Genomic DNA, 24,493 nt, shown 5'->3' with positions numbered 1-24,493 from the left:
ATTAATATTCATTTCTAATGTACAAGCAAATTGCCAGTAGTTTTATTCTCACTGTGTTATTCCATTGTGAAAAAAGTGTCAATAAAGATATGCAATTGCGGTTATTGCACATAAAACTCTGTTTGACTTCGACAACATATCACATTAATTATGATTACAATTTCCATGGAATTATGAAGATGCTCGTCTATTAGATAGGATCGTCAAAGACATAAACCGTGTTTCGTAATTGCCTTCTAATCTACATTACGAAACATTATTTTGCATAAATCTACAGAGTGTACCGACAATGTTTGTTCGTATTACTTCTGGTAAAAAAGATTTCCGCCAAACAATACGAAATTCTTTAAAAATACTATTTAGTTTTTAAAAATTGAAAATATTATAAAAAATATATGTTATTAAATAATAATAAATCGTATAGTAAGTAACAAATAATAAAATATATTAAAAGAAAACATACAGTGAGCATGTAATTTTCAAATAATGTCGATTCAAATATGGCCAAGTCTGATTCCAACGATGTCGTACTGACGAAATCGTAATCGAATTCATGGAGAAAGTTGACCGAAATCACGTAAAGCAATTCTCCTTGAGAAAACGAACGTTCGTTTCAGACGTATGACGTTACCGAAATTCACGATCGAACGATCAACGGTGAATCGAATCAAGGAAGTGACCGAATGTAAATCCAGGTAATATTAAACCATCTATGCCATCGATGATATTTAAGACCGGTATTACAAGTTAGGATAACACCTATCGATATGCCTTTCCATTTCTTTTGCTTTGATAACGAGAACATCGAGTAAAAGTATTATTGCTTGACAGAAAAAAGTGAAAGTGTTTCTACTGTGTGTGAAAGATATGATATTGTAAATTTAATCCTTGCTGGGATACGCATGGTATCGAAATAGACAAATTGAAAGTCGAAGAAGATAAAATGGGAAAGTTATGCATGGTTAATTTGCATAACAATAAAAGGTGGAAGTTTTTGTTGTAAGATTGAATTGCAAAGAAAAGAAAGATTTAAAAATCTTGAAATTTATTCAAGATTAGAATATTCAGGATATTCATAAGTAATTGATTATTTCAAAGTTAGATACTATATATAAATAAATTTAAATTTTTGTTATCATTCATCAAATAAATTATATATAATGATCTTTGCCATCTCTTTAATAAATTTTTGATTTCTCATTTATAAAAATGTGCAGACTACGAAAAATATGATTCAAGGTAAACTTCTTATTGATATTTTTTATTTTTAAGATAAATTTTCTAAACTGAAGTTAATATTTTTTCAAAATCCCAATCCTCGATATCACAAATATACACATACATATATTTATTTTTTTTATTTATTCTTGCAATAATCGAAAATGAAACAAAATGAAATTACATAAGTACTTACGTATTCTCCTCAAGATTGGTAATCCATTATGAATAATAATATTTGATAATATTAGAAAATAATCAAAATGTTTTATATAAGATGTATTATATTTATATTTTTAAAAAGTTATTTTTATGAATTTTTATTATTTTTTCATAGATTTTATACTACAAAATTATTAACTATTATAAAAAATTTATTTCATAGTGAAAAGTACAATAAATTTGTTTGGAATGCATAGTCAAAAGAGAAAGTTACTAGAAACTAAGAATATTAAAGTAACAGAAATAAATTTGTTTTTAATTAAAAAAACTTTTAAATTTATAATCAATTTAATTAACTTGAACTTAATTAATCTTTTATAATATATTAACGAATTTCTAATACATACCAAATATATTTATTTTGAATAAAAAATAAATAAAATAATTTTGTATATAGTCCTTAAGACTTCGCGTATTTTTCGATCCAAAATATTAATTTAATATAGGGAAATATATAAGACAGTACATGTGACTTACCTGACTTTGACCAACTCGATATAAAGCTGGATCGACATCGATAGTAAGCATCATATCTTCCACAGCACGACGTTCATCAGCTACAGGACTACCTGGTCGCGTATTTACATCGCTTGATAATAAACTGAATCGTCTTCTGAATTCGCCTAATGCTATATGTTTAGGAAATCCGACTTTATGTAATCGAACTGCGTCAATTATTTGACTTCCACGGATCTATAACAAAAATGAAATTTTCTTTTAATATTGATATTAAAAACTGATATATTATATTTAAATTTATGATAATTTAAATATTGTATCAAATTGAAACCATCTTATTAATTTCTATTTTATGAATTGTTCAAAATTATAAATATATTAAACATAAATTCTGATATAAATTAATTAGATATATTTATGAAATAAAAATTATATTTTTACCTGCGATCGAAGAAGAGGAACATTAATAACACTATCCTCGCTTTGATTAGATTTTACTGACAACAGACTCTTATTATCAGTACAGCCAGCATTGTGTTGTGGTAATATACAGTGAATGAATTTAACTCGTGTTCTTCGTAAGGTTTCAATCAGACCATCCTTTAACAAATTAATTTTTAAATATTTTAAATATATTTCAAATATAAAATTATGATTAATTTTAATAATTTTTAATAATTTTAATAATAAAAAAAGAACTCATCTATTGTATCTTGCTTTTCTTATTCGTAATGACAATGATATAACATTTTCAACTGTATATATATCTCGTTCATAAAACGAAAACCAATATAATTTCAGTTACTCGTAAAATTACTTGTAAATTAAGTCATTGTTTGAAGATAACATAATATATAACAGCACATGACATAATTATCTTTTATACGAATAGGAGTACATATATAAAAATCTGAATATTTTTAGATAAATATGTACTTACAAAACACAAGAATTTATAGAATATTTATTTATGATTACTAAACAGCAATAGTGTTATGATATTAATACTTACAACAGTAAATTTGACTTGAAGACAGATATTTTTTCTTTTTACGGCAGTGAATGTTCGTCGTATACTAGATGCTCTTCTTAATGATTGTGATCCCTCTAAACCAGGCATGGAACTGCATAAAGTTCCAGAAACTCCAGCTCCACGTGCACTAACAAACAGCATACTAACATCTTCCCTGTTAAAAATGAAATATAAAATTAATTATTAAAACATAAAACAAATAATATTTTTTTAGGAATAATATATCAATAATATTTAATTTTTTTAAATTTAAATTAAAATATGATACTTATTAAAAAATTTGACATTTATATTACCTTGTGCTTTCTTGAAGTATTGTAATGGCACTTTTAGTAACAGGATTTTCTCGTGTTGCTTTCAGCCATCCTGTTGCTGTGTAAAGTACAGGATTAGTACCCAATAGATGTTGTAAGACAAATTGATTATTTCCAGGTGCTTTTCTAAGTAATATTTGATGATCTATCAAAGAAAAAATTAACAAAATAAGTTAAAATTTATCTTAATTTTCAAAATCATATATGATATATAAAAATGTTTAAGTACCTCTATCTCCATAATGAGAGAACAGACGATCTAAAAATGTTTCATCACTGCCACCAGGACATACTGTTTCTTCATCCAATAACCATAGAAGACCTTTTCGTTCCATTTGTCTACTCCCACTAAGGTCACTTTGACTAGTTCGCAACATAGTCGCACCCTGCGAACTTCCACGATCTAATAGCGAAATTAAACCCTGAGGTGATCCAATTCCATCTTCATCGCAATCATCTTCATAATCTACATCAATTCCTTCTTGGACGTACCTATATTTGGAAAACATTTAGACGAATCAATGTAATAATTTTACATATAATATTTATTATAGAGAATGCACTACTCATTATATATTTAAATAAAATCATATTATATCCTACAATATCATTTTCAAAACAAATTAACTTTAATTATAAAGTTTTTATAATATTACTCGCAATTTTTACAATTTGCGGCTTTATATACCTGTCCTTTGGTGCCACCAGTGTCGTATGATGAAACAGCAGCTGCAATCGTTCTTGCAAGTAATTATGACACAAGTCTTCGAAACAAGCTCCAGTTTGTTGTCCACAGGAGGCTGGATTTTGAAAACCTGGCGAGTCACAGAGTAACAAAGACGACACTGTGTGTACAGACGATGATATGGATCTGTAAACGCATAAATGCGACATCATCATCTTTACTTTTGTTTAGTTGTATCGATATTTAATTAGAAAAAGAACATACCTATTGATGAGAGCAGCTACGCAATGAAATATTTCAGAATAAAGTCCAATCAAAAGACCTTCCAAGGCATCTAAGCCCATGATATCTTTGCTCTGTTCCGTAGGACTCGGTGTACGTAGAGCAGGTCTCGGAGTACTTGGTGTACCAGCACCACCTCCGTTGCAAGAAAATACTATTCTACTTAATTCTTCGACAGTAGTGCCTAGTAAATTGGCAGCTTTTTCTGCACACTCTACTCTCGCGAACTGCCATCGACTTTGCGAACTAGTGCCAGCCTTAACTGCACCAGCACAACTCAGATGATATATACCGGCAAGGACTAGCCAAATGACTTTTTCATCAGACTCGGACACTCCAAGAATTCTAAAGGCGGCTACGATTCGATTAAACTCGACCATAGCACGCTGCTTATCCTCATGTTTTTGCAGAGGTGTAATGAAAGTATTATTCTCTGCGACTAGATTTGTAAGGTGCAATTCTTTTCTGAGAGCACCCTCTGCGCCTGCCAGCAAACGATAAATCGCATGGAAAGTTGGATCTCCATTTGCTCTTCTGCCTATTCTTGATTTTTCCAAAAGCAACACCTTGTTTGAGGAAGAAAAAGACAGTTAAAGTGATATATTTTAAATATTTTAGATATAAACTAAAAACCTATCTAGACAGATATATATATAATATAATCTTCGAATAATCATTTTATCATTTTATCAGGGTTGTTATTTTTAATAGCATTGGTATAGTAAAAAAATTCTATAAGTTAACTTTTAAATTTTCTTTCTAAAAAATATCAATAATAAATAAATTAAATAATACTGAATTCTTTCTGACATAAATAGATAGAAAAATGTGGATTAAAACATATATATATTATATTAGAACGATTAATAGTTGGATAACAAAAAATAATAGTAATATAAATATTACCTGTAAAGAAGCTGATGCTATTTGCCCTGATTGATCGAAATCTAAACTAAACAATTGTGTAAATCGCGTTGCATTGGAATTCATATGTGTTCTACTATTTCCAAAAGCCTCCAAGACTGTGAATAGGGCGTTGAGTTTCTCGATAGTCAAAATCTTGAAAAATATAGCATAACTTTCTTAAAATTTGCCACAACTTAAAAAGATTTTATTAGTTTTAATCTTCAAATAATTTGAATTTCAACTTCTTTATAAATTCAAAATTTTTAAACAATTTTTTGAACGTAATATTGGATTTATATTTTTGTTAAAATATATTCCTAGATATTATTTTTTTTTATTGATTTATGATAATAATACATTAACAATATTATTAAATAATGATAGAAAATGTTGACTCACCTTGTTAACTGTACCTGCAGCCAATACAAGATAATGAAGAGCATGTTTAAAATTTGTCGTTTTTCCTGATCCGCTACGACCAAGAAAAACTAAGGAATGATCTCTTCGAGTTGCCAACATCCCTCTATAAGCTGCTTGCGCCATCGCATAAATATGCGGTGGCATATCCTCATTTTTACATCCTCTAAACATATGTGCTACCTGAAGAAAGAAAATTAAGTAATAAAATTAAAAAAAAAAAAAATTTATTTCGTTAAATATAATTATTAAAAATATTATATAACGAGTCTTATTGTTTCCTTATTTAAAAAGAAAATTAACTTCTTCCTCTTTCTCTTCGTTTCATTAAGATATTTTAATTATATTTAATTTCTAATTAAATCAAGGCATCTAATTAAGGCAAGAGTTAAATTCATCCCTTAAATTCAATTCAAATTAAATCATCAATTTTGAAAATGAAAAGAACCAAAGAACCTGTAAATATCACTTGCCTTTTCCGAGTAAATTGCCAATGGCGCCACCGGATTGATAATGATCATGCTATCTCCCGCATAAGTGTGGATTAAATTACTGGCGTAACGTTGCCTCAGTGTGTGGAGAACAGAAGATTCATTGAGAAAACGTAATTGCGAGAGTTCCTCGGCCTTGTCAAACTGAGGGGGATTGGCCTGTAAAAAAAAAAAAAAGAAAAAAAAACGATTGGTTTGATTTAACCTACTTGTTAGACCACACCACGTTTCTACGAATCGTAGCAATATATTTTTTTTTTCTTTCATTATCGATACTGCCATAAATCAATGAAAAATTAACAACCGAGTTAAGTTAAAATATGAATGATCGATCTAATAATTTCTCATTGATGTTAATTGACTATTAAACGACGATCGTAAAATCGCAAATTAACGAAGAAAATAAATGTATCTTAATATAAATTTAAAGAAAACAGCAGAACTTTTCAATATATCTAATATTATATTTAAGAAAATGATGAAAACCGATATTGATTAAATAAATTTAATTTAAAGAACAAAACCTTCTCAACATCTTCTTCATCTACCAAAAGTTCTTCGCCGGAAGTAGTCAAACGAATTCTCAGCTTCCCTGTATCTGGATCTGCCGGACCACATTTTGTCGCAGGGGTGAAACCACCCCGATGTAACAACCAAATTCTCTCAGAACTCATCCATGCTTGTTCTTGTGCAAGATGCTCCTCGGATCGTGCCTATTTATCGATAAAAAGAAAAAGAAGAAAAATAGAATAATGAAAAGAATTAAGATTTTAACCTAAATTGATTTTCTAATCGAACGTGATTTATTTTATGAATGAGAAATAGGAAGATCATGATCATTTATGAATGAAATAGAACTTGTATAACAAAATACATATATCTTTGAACATTAATATAACATACATGTTCTTAATGTTTTGAAAATTTATAATAAAATCATTTGGATTGGATAAATGTTTGATAAAAATCTATAATTTTTTGTATAACTTCATACAAATATAAATATGATTTACACGAAAAAAAATGTTACTAATATCTGTTGCTTCTAGATGTAATCTATTTATAATCGATAATCTACATATGGATTACTTATTTTATATGGAAAAATATTACTGAAAATATTTCAAACATTTTACGATTACCTTAAAATTCCTTTTCCTCTCTTCAAGTGTCTTTTAATTAAAAATAAAACAAGAAATTTATATTTCAAAGTGAATAAAAGTCTTTTATCTTACAAATAAGAGGAAAAATAATTCAGAGAACCAATTATTTTTGAATGATTGTATAAAAAAACGTTCTAGGGAGCAATTAATTGTGTTATTGTTACTTAGCATTACCACACGCTGCGTTACATTCATTTTCGATGACCAGGCAGAAGCTTGTTATGAATTCACCAGAGATGTATAAATCTGATTTGATTTCATCTAACGTGCATATGTATAGGGTGTTCCTTGAGAAGCGAATGCAAATATTTCCCCAACTATACATACATTATTCCTTTTTAAATATATATATATATGTAGCACTTACTTCATTTCGAATGCACAATTTGATAGAGATATAAGAACATATAAAGATCAACTTCATCTTTTTTTAATGAAACTATGTTGTTTATAAGTAATTGAAATTTGCATTAGATGGAATAGAGTGATATCTTGCTTCATTAAAAAGTTTAAATTACTTACGTAATTTAATAAATAACTTAATCAATTTTTATATTTGTTTTGGCCTTCAGAATCGACTTTCTAAAGCTATCCACTAATATATTAACACCCTATATGTCTTTTAATACGTAAATCAATGCAATGAAGTACGTATGTGTTTGCTCATTCGATCAATAGTCTCGATTAAAACACAGTAATCGTATTTTAAAATTTATAACGAATGATATAATTCATTAGGAAAACGTGTGTTATTTTTCAAGTTTTGTTAATGATCCTTCTATAATCGTATTTTTAAAATTTTTCGTTTTTTTTTTAGTTCGTAATGAAGATAAATTTTACTAATGAACTGGCAATAACTTATAAAAATAATTCATAGTATTCTTAATCACTAACATAAACCATTTTTAATGATAATAGTTTTAAAGAAAATACGAAATTTAAATTATCAACATCCTTCAAAATGACGGCATTATTAATACCGGTTTTGCACGTCTAATACACTAATCGTTTGCATGCTATCTTTGCTTGCCTGACCTTAATCAAATAGAACACTTTTAAAATTCAAGGTTTATAAAAGTCTGATATAGACACTAATTCTAATGGACGAGATGAATTTCAATTTTATAAATGTTAAATGGATACTATCAATATCACGACATTTACCTCTTTATCTATACGACGTATACCTAATCTCATGCTTTTAAAAATATTATAAAATAAAAATTTGTTCATCCATAATTAAATATTTGCAAATTATATTACAATTAACGTATCACTATTACATATCAGTAAAAACATTGCATCATTGTATGTAAATATGTAAAAATTCATATTTATTAAAAAGAATAAAAATAATTAATATAACAAATGAAAATTTATTTTCTAATTTTTTGTATCCTCTTGAACGACAAAAAGCTTATTAATTCTGCTAAAAAGAAATCTATTAAATGCAAAAGTTGCATTAAAATTAATCATTAATCGATTTCTCGTAAATTTCGAAATTCTAACCGAAATTAATTTTCTCGTGATACGGAAGGCATAAGCGTTCTTGTTTCGATAACAGTTCCCTTAATTTCGTGAATCACGCGGTGAGTCGCAACTGCAAATGTACATATAGTACACATATCGATTTCCTTGTGTCGTGTCAGCCGTTTTGCTAGAAAGCATACTAACTCGCTCTATTCTACCATGTAAGACTTCCTAGTAATAAATTACCATGAATCAGGCCCCAGGCTCCACGGGTACAGTGTATACAACGATCGCATTGTTTCGTGAAACAAACAGAACACGGTGTGCCTTCAAACACAGAGAGTTCCTAAATAGGAAAATTACACGATTACGAATGTGCTGCCCTTTTAACTACGTTTCGTACGGCAACAACCGACCTCTATTTCTAAACGATTTGCTCAATTATACCTTGTCGGTAATTATGCTATGTATAGAGAAGAGCGTTTATTACAATTAACGTTTTGTAATTTTGTAAGTTATAGATGTTTACATGTACATGTTTATTACCAGAGATGCGCGAAATTAGTTGAAAATATCCGGATTCTCTTTAATTAAACATTATTTCATTTGGATTAAATTTTACATGTTCAAAATTTGTATACCTCATCCGCACGATGCAATATAGCTTTTCAATTTGAAAATATAAGATATTTAAAGCAACTTGACAACATTAAAGAAACGACCAGTACAAATTTGCATAGAGATTAACATTTATAAGATGAAATACAATTCGAACTATCGTAAAAACGGTACCTAATTAAACGCCTTCGGAACACGATACCGCAAATAAAACGATCAATTCATCAATCATGAATAGCCGTATTCATCGACTCTACGAATCCCTTATCGCTATCGTCGAAACCTTAATTTCCACATATGGCTCATCCAACTTCGTACGTTATACATCTACAAATAAAGGCTAACGAACTCTCGTTTCCAGAGGCGTGTCGATAATGACATACCTCACCCGTTTGCGGCGGTAGTCTATTCTGCAGAAGCACCTCGAGGCGTTTCATGCACAACCCCGTGTCGTTCACCGGTTCACCCTCCATTCGCCGACGATTCACACCATCATCGACCACGTCCTCGCCGTTCTCGCATTTTCTTTTCCTCTTTACACGTCCTATCTTCTTAGCCAGGGCCATTTCCACGATCTCCTCCCACTCGATAATATCTTCGATCGGCTTCAATTTCCTCTGAGACGCGGTAGTTTTCCGGTTTCGTTTCTGCGAGCCATTGTTCCAACTTCTCAATGAACTTCCTTTCAGCTCCTGAATTCTAAAATCACCGGTTAACTTGCCACTAGGCACTCTTTGTTCTATCTCCGCCGTAATCCTCCTCCACTTCCGTTCTCTAGGTATCTTGATCACGCTGCTGTCATCCCAACCTTCCTCCATCCTCTTGATCCGATCGTCATCGATCGAACCGACACGTAACGTATCCGCCCAGCTCTCCTTCCTCCTGCTGCTCTTCGCGCCAGTTTTCGACAGACAAGGGGACACGCATTGGTTTCGATTAGTTTTCTTCTTCGCGCTCGTGCTACTATGTACTCGAGCAGGGGTGCAAATCGAGATATTCCCGGACGAGTGTAGGCTGTCGCTGTCGCTGCATTCCCAGGAACTGGTGCCATTCCTGGTTATTCTTCTATTGGACTTAGTCTCGTCCAAAGTGATAGAATCTCGGTCTTTCGAGTACCTGGTGGCGGGAAAAGAGATGGTTGCGCGACGATTGCTTTGTTTCACTATTCCATTTCCGTGCGCCTTGCCGCGACATGATCTGTGAAGCAAGTGATGCGCCCTCAGCGACTCCTCATCGTCTTTGTTCAATGGCATTTCGTTGAAAAAACAAAACTTTCGAAGATTCTTTCTCTTTTGTTTTCGCGTTTTTTCCTCTCGCTTTCGCGATAATTATCTTTCCTTCCTCGTGATATAGAAATCATCTATGCTCCAAGATCGAGATTCACGCGCATTTTTCTTATTCAAACGAAGTTTCATCCGCAAATGCCTTAAGAATTCTGCTTGGTATTTCGCTTGAAAAAAATGTATCTTAAGCTAGTTTTTATTACGATAAAAGTAGAAATGCGATTGTGTCTTGTGGGAAAAAGAATCGTTCGCCGATCACCTGATACTGTTGGCGCACGTTTTTATTCCCTTCATCCTCATATTTGTTCATTCTTTGAAGAATATTCAAATGATGTCACTTATATTTTGACACTTTTATATATTTTAATCATCCTCTGTAGTGATAAATTGATGTCTTTGATTGATGAAAAGCAAATTTTACGCTTTTCAACAATCCTAAATTCACTAATCATATTAACATTAAAGAAATGAAATTATCGACATTACACACGTGATAAACTTTCCTATAAACTTATCATACAATGCGTTTTATATGTACAAATATCAACGAATTATGGGACGAAACTTCGAAAAGATTTAGAGATCAAAATAACTCACGATAAAGTTTCGAAAAATATTGTAAATCGTCTTGTTTCTTGTTTGGACGATCGAGAAACCGAGAAACAAGATAGGGCTCCATTACAAGAAGCACCTCGAGCTCACCGAGCCTCGACTGAGGCAAGAGGCAGCAATAGTACCGAAGACCGAAGCAGATCAAAAAGAAACGATGGAGGCAGGCGTGCTCCCACGACTGAGACGCTCTTTCTCAGCACTGTCGTGTCTTTCTCTCGCTTCTGCCACCATCACCGCCGCTTGATCCCTTCTTCCTTCTATTCTCCATCTTCGTCGTTGGTTATCCAACTCTTTCACTTGGCGAGTGTCCTCGTCATTTTCGCTCGCGAACGTAATTTTACCGATTACGATTCAATCAATTTGTTTCTGTAGTAAATACGGAAACAAAACGAACAATCAAAGGTAATAAGTACTTTGTTTATACAAGATATTAACACTTTGATTTACAGGTATATTTCTTCTTAAACAAACGTTTACGACGATTTTTTTATCGCATCGGTATTGAAATATTCGCGTGTAAATTAAATAAAAACATTAATAATTTCTAAAAGAATTTTTTTTAAAATATAGAATATTTGTTATATTATTCATGTGCATTATAGTTGATAACTTTATAATTATAATTATAATAATTATAATGTTATAATAATTTAATAACAATGGCAATGCTTGATTATACACAATATAATAGTAATAATAGTAAAAATAGAACAATATAACTGATATTAATAGAGAGATTAAATATGTACAATGTTATAAAAATATACAATGTTTTTTCTTCTTTATTATAATTCATTGAGCAAGAAAAACAAGAAATGCTAAAATCGTTATAAAGCCAGAAACTTTCGATTCATCTTTAAACACTATCCTTTCCATTCGAAGAGAACAATTCGCACGCGCGTTTTGCCGATAATTTGCATAAACACAGTTTTCACAGACACAACGTAGAAAGAAAAGAAAATCCATAAATATGGAGGATATATTTTTGTCTATAATCTTTTCGATGGCCTTGTCCTCTTTCTCTATAAATACATATTACTATACTAGACATCACTAATTCGATAAATATAAGAAAAAATAAATTCAGTTCAATTTTTTAAATAATGTAAGAATATTCATTCAATTTTTCTACAAGTAGTGTAGAAAATTTTTCTTCTGTAGTGAATTTCTACAAACTCTTAATGAAAGCATGAGAACGCATATAAAACAATTAACCTGTGTAGTTTCAACAATTTAATTACATCTAATCTTTCATGGGTATGAAAATTACTTACTCTACGTTATAATTAAATGATATTACAATAATGAATTGCGCGCATTTAAAATACGTCACATTATTCTAAACAGGAACTTCTTCATAATGAAACTTATCATCATGCAAATATTAATAAAAATAAGAAACACTAAAAAAGACTAAGATATACGATTAAAAATGTTTTAATAATACTATAGAAAACTTTTTCATATAATTATAAATGTTGTTTGGAAATATTAAGAGTGCAAAATATATGAAAAACAATTAAATGATATGAAAATAATTATGAACATTATGAAGAATTACATTCAATATCATTATGATTTTATAACTTTCATATAATAATGTAATAACTCAATAATAAATTCAACTTATTCAATTACTACCTAAATTAAATAAAATAACATATAATCAGAAATTTAAGCTAATTCAAATCTAATTATTATAATTCAAATTTATTAACTATTTATTACCAAATTCAACTTGAACATAATTTAAACAAATTTATCTAACTTAAACCTATCCTGCATTAAACCTAACCTACTTCAAAAATATATGTAGTATTGAAAATTTCATCTAAACATAACCTAAATATAACCTAACTTATCTATTATATTCTAAACTTTAAAAATACGACATTTATTATAAAAAATTTTAATAGTTTCATTCATTTATTTTTGGGTTTTGTAAATTCAACGGTAATCCTAGATATTAGCAGTTTCTGGAAATAGTAATATCCTTTTTCCAATTCTCGTGTTTCTTGTTACGGTCTGAACACACGAAACGTATGCACCAAGCGCACGTGACGAGTCTGCGAATGCCTATTCTCACAGTTGGGGGCTTGCTTTTTTTATCAAGGCTTTTTACACACGTTTAAGAAGCTCCAGTTTTTGTTTTTGTACAATCCCGTATCCTCTCGTGATATATGCCTTCACAGATTTTCGTGTTCATAAAACTAACCAATTTTGTTCGATTATACTCATGCGGCGAAAAAAATTGAAAAAAAAAAAATAATTAAGCGGAACAAAAATTTTTTCATTTGTCCACATACAACATGATTAAATATAGTCTTTGTATTCTTTTTAATTTCCTTTTCGTTCTTTGTCTAGAAATATATTAGTTACATTTAAATTCCATTAAGATATATAAAATATAATACATAAACGTATAATATTTTCAATCACATAATTGCATTTCAATCACGATAAAATTCTGAAGGTTGAACAATTAGCAATTGAAAAGATTATTCTATGCTATATTTACATATTCTATCAATTGATGAATATGGAGAAATAAGCATTTGAAGTATTGTAATGTAAAATCAAATTTATAAAAGATATGCTTCTATATTATATAAGCATAATAATTCCAAGTTACAAATAATTCAATATAATTCTAATATTTATATATGTATTAATTCAAAAATTTTTAATATTCTAACTATCTATACTATTAAAAAAATTGTTATATTTATAAGATATATTATCTAATATTACTAATTTCCACTTTTGTTTCCAATGCTTGATATAATTAGAACTATTTTATAAAGATAGAAAATTTACATATAAAATATAAATGTTTAATAAAAAAATATGTAAAATTTTTCAATTTATCCAATGGTTATTTACCAACTTAATAAATGCATTTCTGATCCGAAAAATAAATAGGTTATATACCTGCGAATATTTTTTAAATTTATCACTTGAAAGAACTTCTTACTCCCACAATGAAGAACAAATGATGTATAAGATCTGTAAAAATATAGAAGACCAAACGCGTGGTTACACGAAGAATTGAAAGGCGACACGTAACAAATGGACGAGAATACATTGCGGAAGGCGTGGGAAGTCGGGTTCTCAATCGCGTTGAAGAATTCTTTTGTCGCTAGATTTTTAAATGAATGAAATATGTTGTCAATGCTCCACCTTATACCTAAAATCATCGTGGACTGATGACACATCTATGTCACACGTTCTTCGACGAACCAGAAACTTATTACTATTCAAGCAAAAGACGAGAAACGATGAAATCGTACGAGGTGTGCGCATGCGTGTGCACGTGCGCATGCGTGGGCGAATTACCGCGGGATAATTTCTATGCTCTTGTTACATGAAACGCCGATTCATAAAAGTCTAGAGGGACACGACATAAATATATGCATAAATATATAAATATATGTATTAACAAGTTCTAGATCTAATAAAGCCTTCCAACTTACGCAAGTTAAGAAAGTATAGGAGAAAATTTGAGACACGTGTTTGCTGGAATTTCGAATACTTTGACTAGGTTATCAATTTTGTTACCAAATTTTTAAAAAGATATTTTAGAAAAATAATTATTATTATGAATTTCATTATTATTTATTACAAAAATCATATCGCATATTAAGATATGAATAAAAAAAATATACTTTTATATTATATTAAAAAATTTAGCATAGTTTTTAAAAATGTATTTATGAAATTTTTAATTAAAAAAAGAAATTGAAATGAAACAAACAGTTTCATCTATAAACAATTTTTCAAATTTATGATAATTATAATGTGAAAGTTTATGAATTATTTCAAAAAGTTATTTGCTCACTATGTTTTCAAGAATATTTGAAATCTTGTTGAGTTGAGCGCAACAACTACTTCAAAAACTGACGACACTGCATTAAAAGTTATATTTGGAAATGGCAACTTAGCGCCCTATTTCTTCTCTTTATTTCTACTTCACTTATTTCCCAAATACCAGTGTTACCCTGTTTAAAAATGTTCGTTCTCAGTTTAATTTCCCTTAGAAAAATCTGATTAAATATCTTAAACTCAATTTAATCAATTTTCAAATTCTACTTTCATCATTATAGCTTTTAAATTATAAAAGCACTTAATAAATATATTTAATAAATAATTATAATATAAATAATTTTGATTATACAATTTGATTTATAAATTAAAAGATTAATTATTTTATAAATTAAACTTAATCAAAGCTTTGTAATTTGTTCAAGTTTTTCCTATGAACATTCTAAATAAAATTTGCCTCGTGCTCGATTTATTACAGTACAGTATAGAATAAAACCTGTTATAATTTTTAAATGCGTAAAAATATTTGCTTACATAAAGAATGTCATTCAGAAAATATATATATACATAGAGAACTTGAATGTAGAAAGGAGAACATAAGAGGCGAGGTAAAGAGGTGAAGCAACTTAGAATTAAAGCGTAGGCTTAAGATGCCGGATTCCTACCAGGCTTATAACTTTACTGTAACCAATGCATTCTGTCTAGTAGCAAAGTAAATCACAAAGAACAATCGCGAAGATTTAATTAACCGTTACTTTCTAACGCATTTTGATGCAACTTCTATTTCTGTTAATCCAACAAAAAATTTGCTTCATCTTGCTTTCATTTTTTCTTTCTACAAATCATTTCACGAAACGATAATTCTTATATGTATAAAAGATAATAGATTTGATAACGAAAGTTTGCAGATATCTTTCTTTCTGGATTATTTATCGCTCGAAATCTAATTTGTTTTCTTTTTTTTTTTTATTCTGTCTCACAAAGATCAAACTTGTTTATCAAAATAAATGATCAATCATTTTAAAATAATTGCTAAAGTTATTAGCTTTTATGAATTATGAAAATTATAAGTTCAAATTTCTTTCACTATTAAAAAATTATATAATTTTAATTCTTTCCATCCTATTCATCAAATTCAGCAATTTTATTTTCTTCAATAATAATCTCTTTTTTTTTTTTTTTTTCAAGAAACAAACCTTGTTGATTCTCATTCAAAAAACTCCATTTGTATTCTTTATTCGAGATTTTTTCACAGAGTTTATCTGTGCATGCATGAACAAACGCAAGCATAGCTCGCATTGGTTTTCAACCAAAAAACTGGCAAACGTGACACGAATGATGTTTCGACACGAGAACTATCTTGTTTCGAATAGATGTAAGTATGCCACGACTTTGTTGCAAATATTGGTGTGCGTATTTGCGACAATTCACAATATTAACCGGTGTCAGTCCTGCCTGTTACTCGATATGAGTCATCAACCTTATCCTCTTGCAAACGATATTCAATATTTGCATAGGAGTTCATTCTCTACAGATCGTTCCTCTTACCTATCGATTATTTAATCACGACCAGATCTACGTTCAAATTTCACCGCGAATTTACTACTGTTTCTCCAACATTTTGATCCTCCTCATGTTTATCGGTTTATTCTAATGAGTTTCTTTATTTTTTTTATTTTACGATTAACATATACTAATTTATAGAGAAATTTAAGAATTAGATTCGCGAAACTTAAATTCGAAACTTTGTCGAAAGACTGTCAAATTTTCGAATTCTTGAAAACATTTTTTTTCTTTCATTTTCTTTTTTTAAATTAATTAATTTATTTATTTATTTTTTTGAGAATTAAAAAACTAAACTTTAATTTTTTCTTTGAATTTTGAAAATTTTTCAAAAACTCGTAAATAATCAACAGTAAAAATAGTTTCCCTTTTGGTTTGCAAAATATTAAATATTTATGTTTTATTAAAAAAAATTCAATTCTATCCTATCACTCGTAAGAAAGATTAATATTATAGAATTAAATGGAAAAACAAAGAAACCTTGCATGGTAGCGATTAACGGAAACTCCATAATCTAGGTTCGGTGCACGCAATCCCATTATCATCGATCAAATGTTCGTAAGTACGCAACCACTCTTGCTAGACTGACTTGCTATTCTGTGAACAATAAAATTGAAAGTTTTAAAGAAAGTAAGATTCGTAACTTTGGATATACTGGAAAATATGTAATTAATGCAAAATCCAATAAATCAATCTTTCAACAATATATCATATCTAATTTTAATAGTAAATGAAGATTGGACGTACTATAAAAGGATTGTAAATGCCATAATACCATTTAAATACTCCTATTCTAGTAATAATATAATACTTACAAAGAGCCTTATAGGACTACTCGTGAGAATATCAAAGATTTAGGCAGAAATGGTGATGAAGACGGTCATTAAACTCTTGTAACTTGTTGTTCGCGTTGCAAGCGTGGGCAACGAACTTCTTTTGGAAACTCGATATTTATAGAAAGGCAATAGGTTGACGTCATTCTCGGACTGCACCTATAAGTGCATCCTTTTCAGTGCCGTCTGTTCCTGCGTTATGTTACTTCGAAACCCTAAGTGACGATGCAAGTAATGTTCAAGAGTTTTGCTAATATCTCACGGTATATATTTATTATAACTCTGTTAAACAATATCTATCATATGGACATTGATTATTTTTAACATAAGTCAAACAATTTTAGACATTTTAAAAAAATCTTTAAAACTTCTGATATTCATTATTAAATATTTTTTCTCAATTTCAAAAGAGAAACTATTAATCATTGTATATGATATAATAATTATCAATAATATAACGAAATGTAAAAAATTCTTTAGTCTGTCAAATTTATTAATTTCATATAGTATAGTTCAATGTTTCCCAACCAATGTATTGCAAAGGTATATTTACAATGTATTTTAAAAGTGTTCATTAAAAAATATCATTAAACATTTCTTTTCTAATTGTAATTATTAAATTTAATTATAATTATTATAATTAAATAAAATTGATTTTTTTTTTTTGTGAAAAATCTCGTGGAAAATGATATAGTTGTGTAATTTATTTTAAAACCTGAAATATATTAGCCACATCAATTTCATGATGTCATCGATCTAATCGTTATTCGATCTCATTTCAATTATATCGATAACTGTTGGCCAATGATGTAGAAATAGATTACTTTTATAGCTTGTAATTACATAATATAATAGTAAGTAAACACAAATAATATAATTACTTGTCATTTAAATATTATAATAAACATTAGAAATGAATTACAAAGAAAAGTAAGATATTTAATATATGTAAGTAAAAAGAAACATTTGAAAGATTGCTAATTACTAATATTTATGCACATTTCCATTCAATTGTTAAAATATCCAATTAAAATAATAAAATTTCTTATTTTTATTTTCTAAATTTGTAGATAGTAGCAATATAATAAAAATGAAAAATATAAATATTGAAGAAGAAGAAATATTAAAATCACTTTTCGAATGAAATTGATAATTCTTAATTTAAAAATTACTAATATTATTATTTTATTTATTTTTTTCTAACTTTTCGATTTTTATTTTTAATATATTCTTAATATATTATATAATATAAAATTATAAGTTCAAATTCAGAATTCTTTACGCTTCCTTAAAAATGTAACAAACAATGTTCTCTTTCAGAAAAAATCATTTATTTTACTTATCAGATGAAAAATACTCATAAAGCAAATTACTATGAGAATAGTAAAAATAAGAGTTCGAGAAATTATATTTTTGTTATAATAAAATAAGCTAATTTCATAATATAAAAAAAAGGAAAGCAAAATACAATGATATAATGTTTATATATACAGTATTAAATTAATTATATAAATTAATAAAAAATAATATATAAATTAATAAATAATTAAATAAAAAATTTAAAAAAATTAGTTCTTTATAAAAAAAAAGAATATTATATATATATTATAGAAATGTAATATTATTGTTCCAATTATAAAATAATGAATTATTACAAAAATATTAAATAATAATTACAAAACAATAAAAAAAAAAAAAGAAAAATATAAGCAATTCGAAAATTCATGAAATACCAATTGTTGATATACTATATTAATTCTCTGATGTATTCTATTTTACCGACTGTTAATATATAATTCAAATATTTTTTGTTTTTAGTAAAGACACAAACCTTTTTTGATTATGAATAAATTAATAATAAATATATGTATACATTTATAAAAAAATATAAATTATAAATTTTATTTTTTTTTGTGAAATATAATTAATATAATTATTTATTCATACTGTATAATATAATATTAAATAAATAATTAATAATTGATGAAAATATATTATAGATTTTTTAATTAATTAATGTAAAAATTTTTAAAAATAATAATTTATAGGGTAAAGAATAATAATCTATAGAGAAATAATAATCGGTATGTAATAGGGATTTAATTTCGAATTAATATTTTCCTATATTAATATATAAAATAATTTAATAATGAAAATTGAAATAAAAATGATTAATATTTTTTTTTTGAAATAAAATTCAATGATGAATATTAAAAAAATTTTAAAATAAAAGTGAATAATAGACTTAAATCATCCACCTATGGGAAAATTCTAACGATTTACTTTTACTTTCTTGCCATTTAAAAGGTTAAAGATTATCTATTGCAGTATTACTCAATATATATGAAACTAAATAGAATATTTTAACTAATAATTTTATATAAAAATTTTATAATAAATATATGTATTTTTTTTAATAAAATTAAAAAAATATGAGAAATATGAGATTTTATTAACTATAACTTAATAACTCTATAATGATGAAATTCAACAAATTTTAATAATTATTAAAGCTAATTCAAGCAAGTTATGTAAATATATACAAGAAAAATATATAAAGAATATATAGAAAATATAAAAGATATCAAAATATATAAACTAATTATTATATTTATATTTTATAAATCCTTTAATATCTTGACTTCGTTAAATTTTCTTAAATGTAAATATTTTCTTATATTTATTGCAGTATAATATATTTTTATTATTTTTTTCTTCATTTTTATTTATTTTACATATTTTATAAAAAAAATTTAATTTTTTTAGTTTTTTCTGCTATTCTTTAAATTTTTATAGAAAACTAGTTACAAAGTTCCGAAATGATTTTTCTAAATTAAATAATATTAGTTAATTTCTATGTTTTAAATAAGGATTTTTATAAAAATTTAATATATCAATTCTTAAATTTGGAGAAGATTAACATATATTTTAAAATGTAAAAAGATTATTGTTTTAAAAATACACTGATTTCATAAAAATAATAATTTTACATAGAATAACCCAATATAATTTCAAAACTATCATCCTGACTGCTTGATTTACGATATTAAAAAATGACAAAGCTTTATTATCGTATAATTGCATTATTATTGTAGAATTATTTTTCATTTCATCCGAAAGCTAGTATTATAGAATAAGCAAGTCAGTTGAAGAAAACCGTTAACCCATTACTATGCCACTGCTCTGCCGCAAGGAATGTGGGTGGAAACCATTCTACTATTGTCTTTTTCTCTACAGTTATACCTTTCTTACTATATTACGAATACTAACTGATTCCATTGCGTCTTTTACTTTTTCCGCTCCCCTAATTGTTTTGCTATCATTTCTTTTATACTTGCGGTATTTTTTATAATATTCTTTTTATATTTCGATATATAACTATTGTCTAAATAAATGTCATTTTATAGTAGTCATTTGGTAATTAAATTTATGTTTAATTTATAATATTATAAATATACCACCCAAGAGACAAGATAAAGTTAATATAGAATAACATTTTAATTAATTTCAATAATTAAATTTCAACTCATTTTCAAATAAATCTAAATTAAGATCAAAATTATTTAATTGCTAATTAATAAACTGGATTAAAAATAACATATCTCTCTATTCAAGATAACCTAATACAAACCTAACCTAAATTTATTCAAAACCTAATTCAAAAATATTTCAAATTTTAAAACTAGAATATTTAGAATTTAAAGTACTTTTATTTACATTTCGAAAAATAAAATAAAATTATATGTAGATATAATAATAAAAAATTGATTAGAATAATGATTTTGACAACATTTCAAAAATACCGAAACAATTAATGCATCATATTCTAAATAATTACCGATATATTTTCTGTGATGATAGATCTTTCAGATCTTTTTGAAAAATGATCTCATTCTAAGATTAAAATAGGAAACAAAAATACTCACCATGTTTTGATGAAACCGCAAACTACCAGATCGACGAAGTGTACCGCCACGAATATTCGCGGCCGCAAGTTCAACCTGACGTCCGTCGCTACCACCGCGTCTTGATAATTCCGACAATTCTGCAACTGGTTGCACCTGCAAACAACAAAGTATTCGATTACATTCTAATGCACATTTGTTATTATATTTTCTCGCTTCTATTGTCTCTTGTCTAGGTGGCTCCAATATCTCCAACATTCATAGTGCTATTCTAACAATTCGAACATTTGATAACATTGATGGACTAACCGGTGCACAAATGATACGTATTCTTATTTGTTCAAAAAGATATTTTTATAAAAGAAAAAATATTTTAAAATCCAAAAATATCAATATTTAGCATTTGTTTTAATATTTTTTATTTTCTCTTTTTGTTTCTTTTCATTTCGCCAAAATTTTAGAACAAATTTTTGATGGAATGTATTTTCAAAGATCAAAAGATTGCCTCCTTCATTTTTTTAAATAAAATACTAATAAATAATATTCACCAAAAAATCGATTGGTTGTCATGAAAAATTTGCAAATTGTTTGCAAACGTTGTTTATTAAAACCACATTTTCAAAAAGACGATTTTTTATTGAAGTTGCATGTATCTTTAAAAAATCAATTTTGTTGTTTATTTTTATTCGAAGATAAAAGAAAAATATGCAATAAATCGTGATAATAGAATAAACATTTTTCAAATATTTATATTTACATGTAGACAATCTGTTCTTAATAATAAATATATTCAAACTGAAATACTTGAAACTCAAATATTTTTCAAATTGTTATTCAATGTGAAAATATTTCTATAGGTATTTGTTCTCTTGGAATAAAAGGCGATAAAAAGTTGCTCAATATTGTTTTAGTGAAGACAGAGTTTAAATGAGCTACTATTGAATATGCGCCTTAATAGATACCATCCATGTAACGGGTGCTTGAATCTACTTTCTAACCGCATACACGCGCTCGCAAAGATTAAAGCGGTTTCCGTCTATCCTAACAACACAGGAAACAGGATGTTGACCAAAAGAACACCTGCAAGCAGCTTCATTATAGATAATATAAGTATGTAAATCACGTAATGTTCTTTCTGTTAAAACCGTTTCGTTTACCAAGAAGGAAAATCAGGATATGGATCCTCAATAGCGGAGCTTCAAGTCTAATCATTATATCCTTCTTTTAAGTTTACAACAAGGAATGTTCTAATGGCAAAGCTAAATAAAATGATATAATTTGTTTAAATAGTATATTTTTTTTACATTGGATGAAGATTTTATAAAACTTTTTTAAAAATCACATTCAAATCCATAAGAAAGTACCACGAATCGAAATAATTATTTTTAAAATATACTAGCAATATATAGTAGAACTGAGACGCTCTATATAAAATGCACAATCCAAAAATGTATATTCTATAAAAAATAACAAGAGAAAATTTACATTAAATTCTAATTTATTCTTTTTTTAACCAACTTAAATTTATAAATAACAGATGCATGGCACAGTAAATTATTTTAGTCCCTATTTATATACATAATGCTCAGTATATGAGAATAAAGTGAATAAATGACATGCTCGTATTTTCCATTCTTGTAACAAGGGCATCTTAACATTTTTGGTATTTCACTGCTATAACACAAGGTCGAATGGTATTCCAGTTTCGACTTCGCAACTTCGGTTTTTTTTTTCTCTTCTTTTTAAATCGATGTTTTACAAGAAATACATTATAAATGCTATACAATTATAAATTCGATTTAAAGAAAAATTATAAATTAAATATTGTATGTAATTGAATGTAATTGAATGGATTAATATATTAGAAACTCGATTGCTTATAAATTATCTTTTTACATCAAATCATAGGAAGAAGATGGAAAGTTATGTTAAATAAATATATATATGTGGAAATTATACAAACATTGTATGAAAATTGCATGTAAAGATTTCATGAAAATTATTTAAGTAAATATTATACAATTTATATGTAGGATACGTTTTAATTATTTTAAAATAATTAAATTTTAAATTAAAATTAAATTTTTAAATATTTGACTTTTTGCTCAGAAAATTTATAAGTGATTGAATTGCAAAATATTAAAAGTTTAATTAATCTTATATAATATTTATTTTTTGTAATAAAAAATTTACTTTTACATATAATTTAAGAAAATTATAAGAAAACATATTTAAAAAAATATTTAAAAAAGTTCAAAAGACAGAAAAGACTATTATTGGAATTTATTTGTATAATTTTTTATTAAAAATGAAACAAATATAATTCTAAAATATCTTTACTTATAGCAATTACATTAATTAGATTTCTCTAATTTAAATTAGAGAAATTTATTTTTTGTAATGCTTCAAAAAATGTTCATGTTTACAAGTAAAATTAAAAACTTCGTACTAATTCATTAAATAAATTAATATTGATATTTTTGCGGAAGTTTCTTGTTAATTGATCAAATTAGATAACCTTGTTTGGTAACAAAAAGAGAACAATTCATTTAATTCTTACATTATAATATAATATATATATATTATATTGTAATTCTTACAATTATAATAATATTATAATTCTTACAAACTAATAATTCGCATTTTCGATAAGTTTATCTATGGTGGAATGATGAATAATTCAGAAGATAAGAATTAATTATTAATGAAATATAAAATGAATATATGAAATAAACTGTATTTATTATTATGCCAATATCACTTTGTATTAGAAAAAGAATTCCCATTGTTAGAATTAAAATTAATCATATTGAATTCATATTAAATCATATTTAATTTTGTAAAAAACTCTATCGTACAATTTTAACTTTTCTATACTTTCCTATACTATTATGAAAATTTATTCTATATTTACTTTTCATAACTTTCTATTAATCTAAAGAATGTTTATAGATGAGAATTTATTGATTTTTGCATAGCTATTATTATCTTTTAATGTTTACATTTTTCTTTTCTTTTATTAATATCGATTTTTAAAGTTTTAATATAAATGATGAAAAAAAATTAATTTCAGAAGAAGAATTCCAAAAAGAGATTATTAATAAATTATGGAATAAATTATGTCTTCATAATATCAATCATAAATTTATAATAACGAAAATAACAAAATTTAATTAATTTCCTATGAGCTATTTTTT

At 26.9% G+C, this 24,493-nt stretch overlaps 1 protein-coding gene across 3 annotated transcripts in view; it reads right to left on the bottom strand.

Moving 5' to 3' along the window:
- The window catches only part of LOC122712553 (unconventional myosin-XVIIIa), a 59,662-nt gene that overhangs the window by 26,710 nt on the left and 8,459 nt on the right, over nucleotides 1-24,493 (bottom strand). Inside the window, exons 4-16 of one of the 3 annotated variants that reach the window (XM_043932275.1) lie at nucleotides 21,318-21,452; nucleotides 7,170-7,199; nucleotides 6,552-6,740; nucleotides 6,010-6,186; nucleotides 5,519-5,719; nucleotides 5,120-5,272; nucleotides 4,196-4,779; nucleotides 3,935-4,117; nucleotides 3,476-3,738; nucleotides 3,229-3,391; nucleotides 2,912-3,086; nucleotides 2,341-2,499; nucleotides 1,918-2,133 (exon numbers count right to left, since the gene is read on the bottom strand). In XM_043932275.1, coding sequence (XP_043788210.1) covers nucleotides 1,918-2,133; nucleotides 2,341-2,499; nucleotides 2,912-3,086; nucleotides 3,229-3,391; nucleotides 3,476-3,738; nucleotides 3,935-4,117; nucleotides 4,196-4,779; nucleotides 5,120-5,272; nucleotides 5,519-5,719; nucleotides 6,010-6,186; nucleotides 6,552-6,740; nucleotides 7,170-7,199; nucleotides 21,318-21,452 — 2,628 coding nt within the window. Of the gene's footprint in view, nucleotides 1-1,917; nucleotides 2,134-2,340; nucleotides 2,500-2,911; nucleotides 3,087-3,228; nucleotides 3,392-3,475; nucleotides 3,739-3,934; nucleotides 4,118-4,195; nucleotides 4,780-5,119; nucleotides 5,273-5,518; nucleotides 5,720-6,009; nucleotides 6,187-6,551; nucleotides 6,741-7,169; nucleotides 7,200-9,661; nucleotides 11,356-21,317; nucleotides 21,453-24,493 lie in introns of those variants that run through there. The other 2 variants (XM_043932276.1, XM_043932278.1) reach the window with 2 other exon arrangements.

The sequence above is a fragment of the Apis laboriosa genome, unplaced genomic scaffold (assembly GCF_014066325.1).
Source record: "Apis laboriosa isolate Shangri-la unplaced genomic scaffold, ASM1406632v1 scaffold202_cov151, whole genome shotgun sequence".
In the NCBI taxonomy this organism is placed as follows: Eukaryota; Metazoa; Arthropoda; class Insecta; order Hymenoptera; family Apidae; genus Apis; species Apis laboriosa.
Note: the sequence above shows the minus strand (reverse complement) of the source record. Positions and strands in the feature narration are given on the sequence as shown.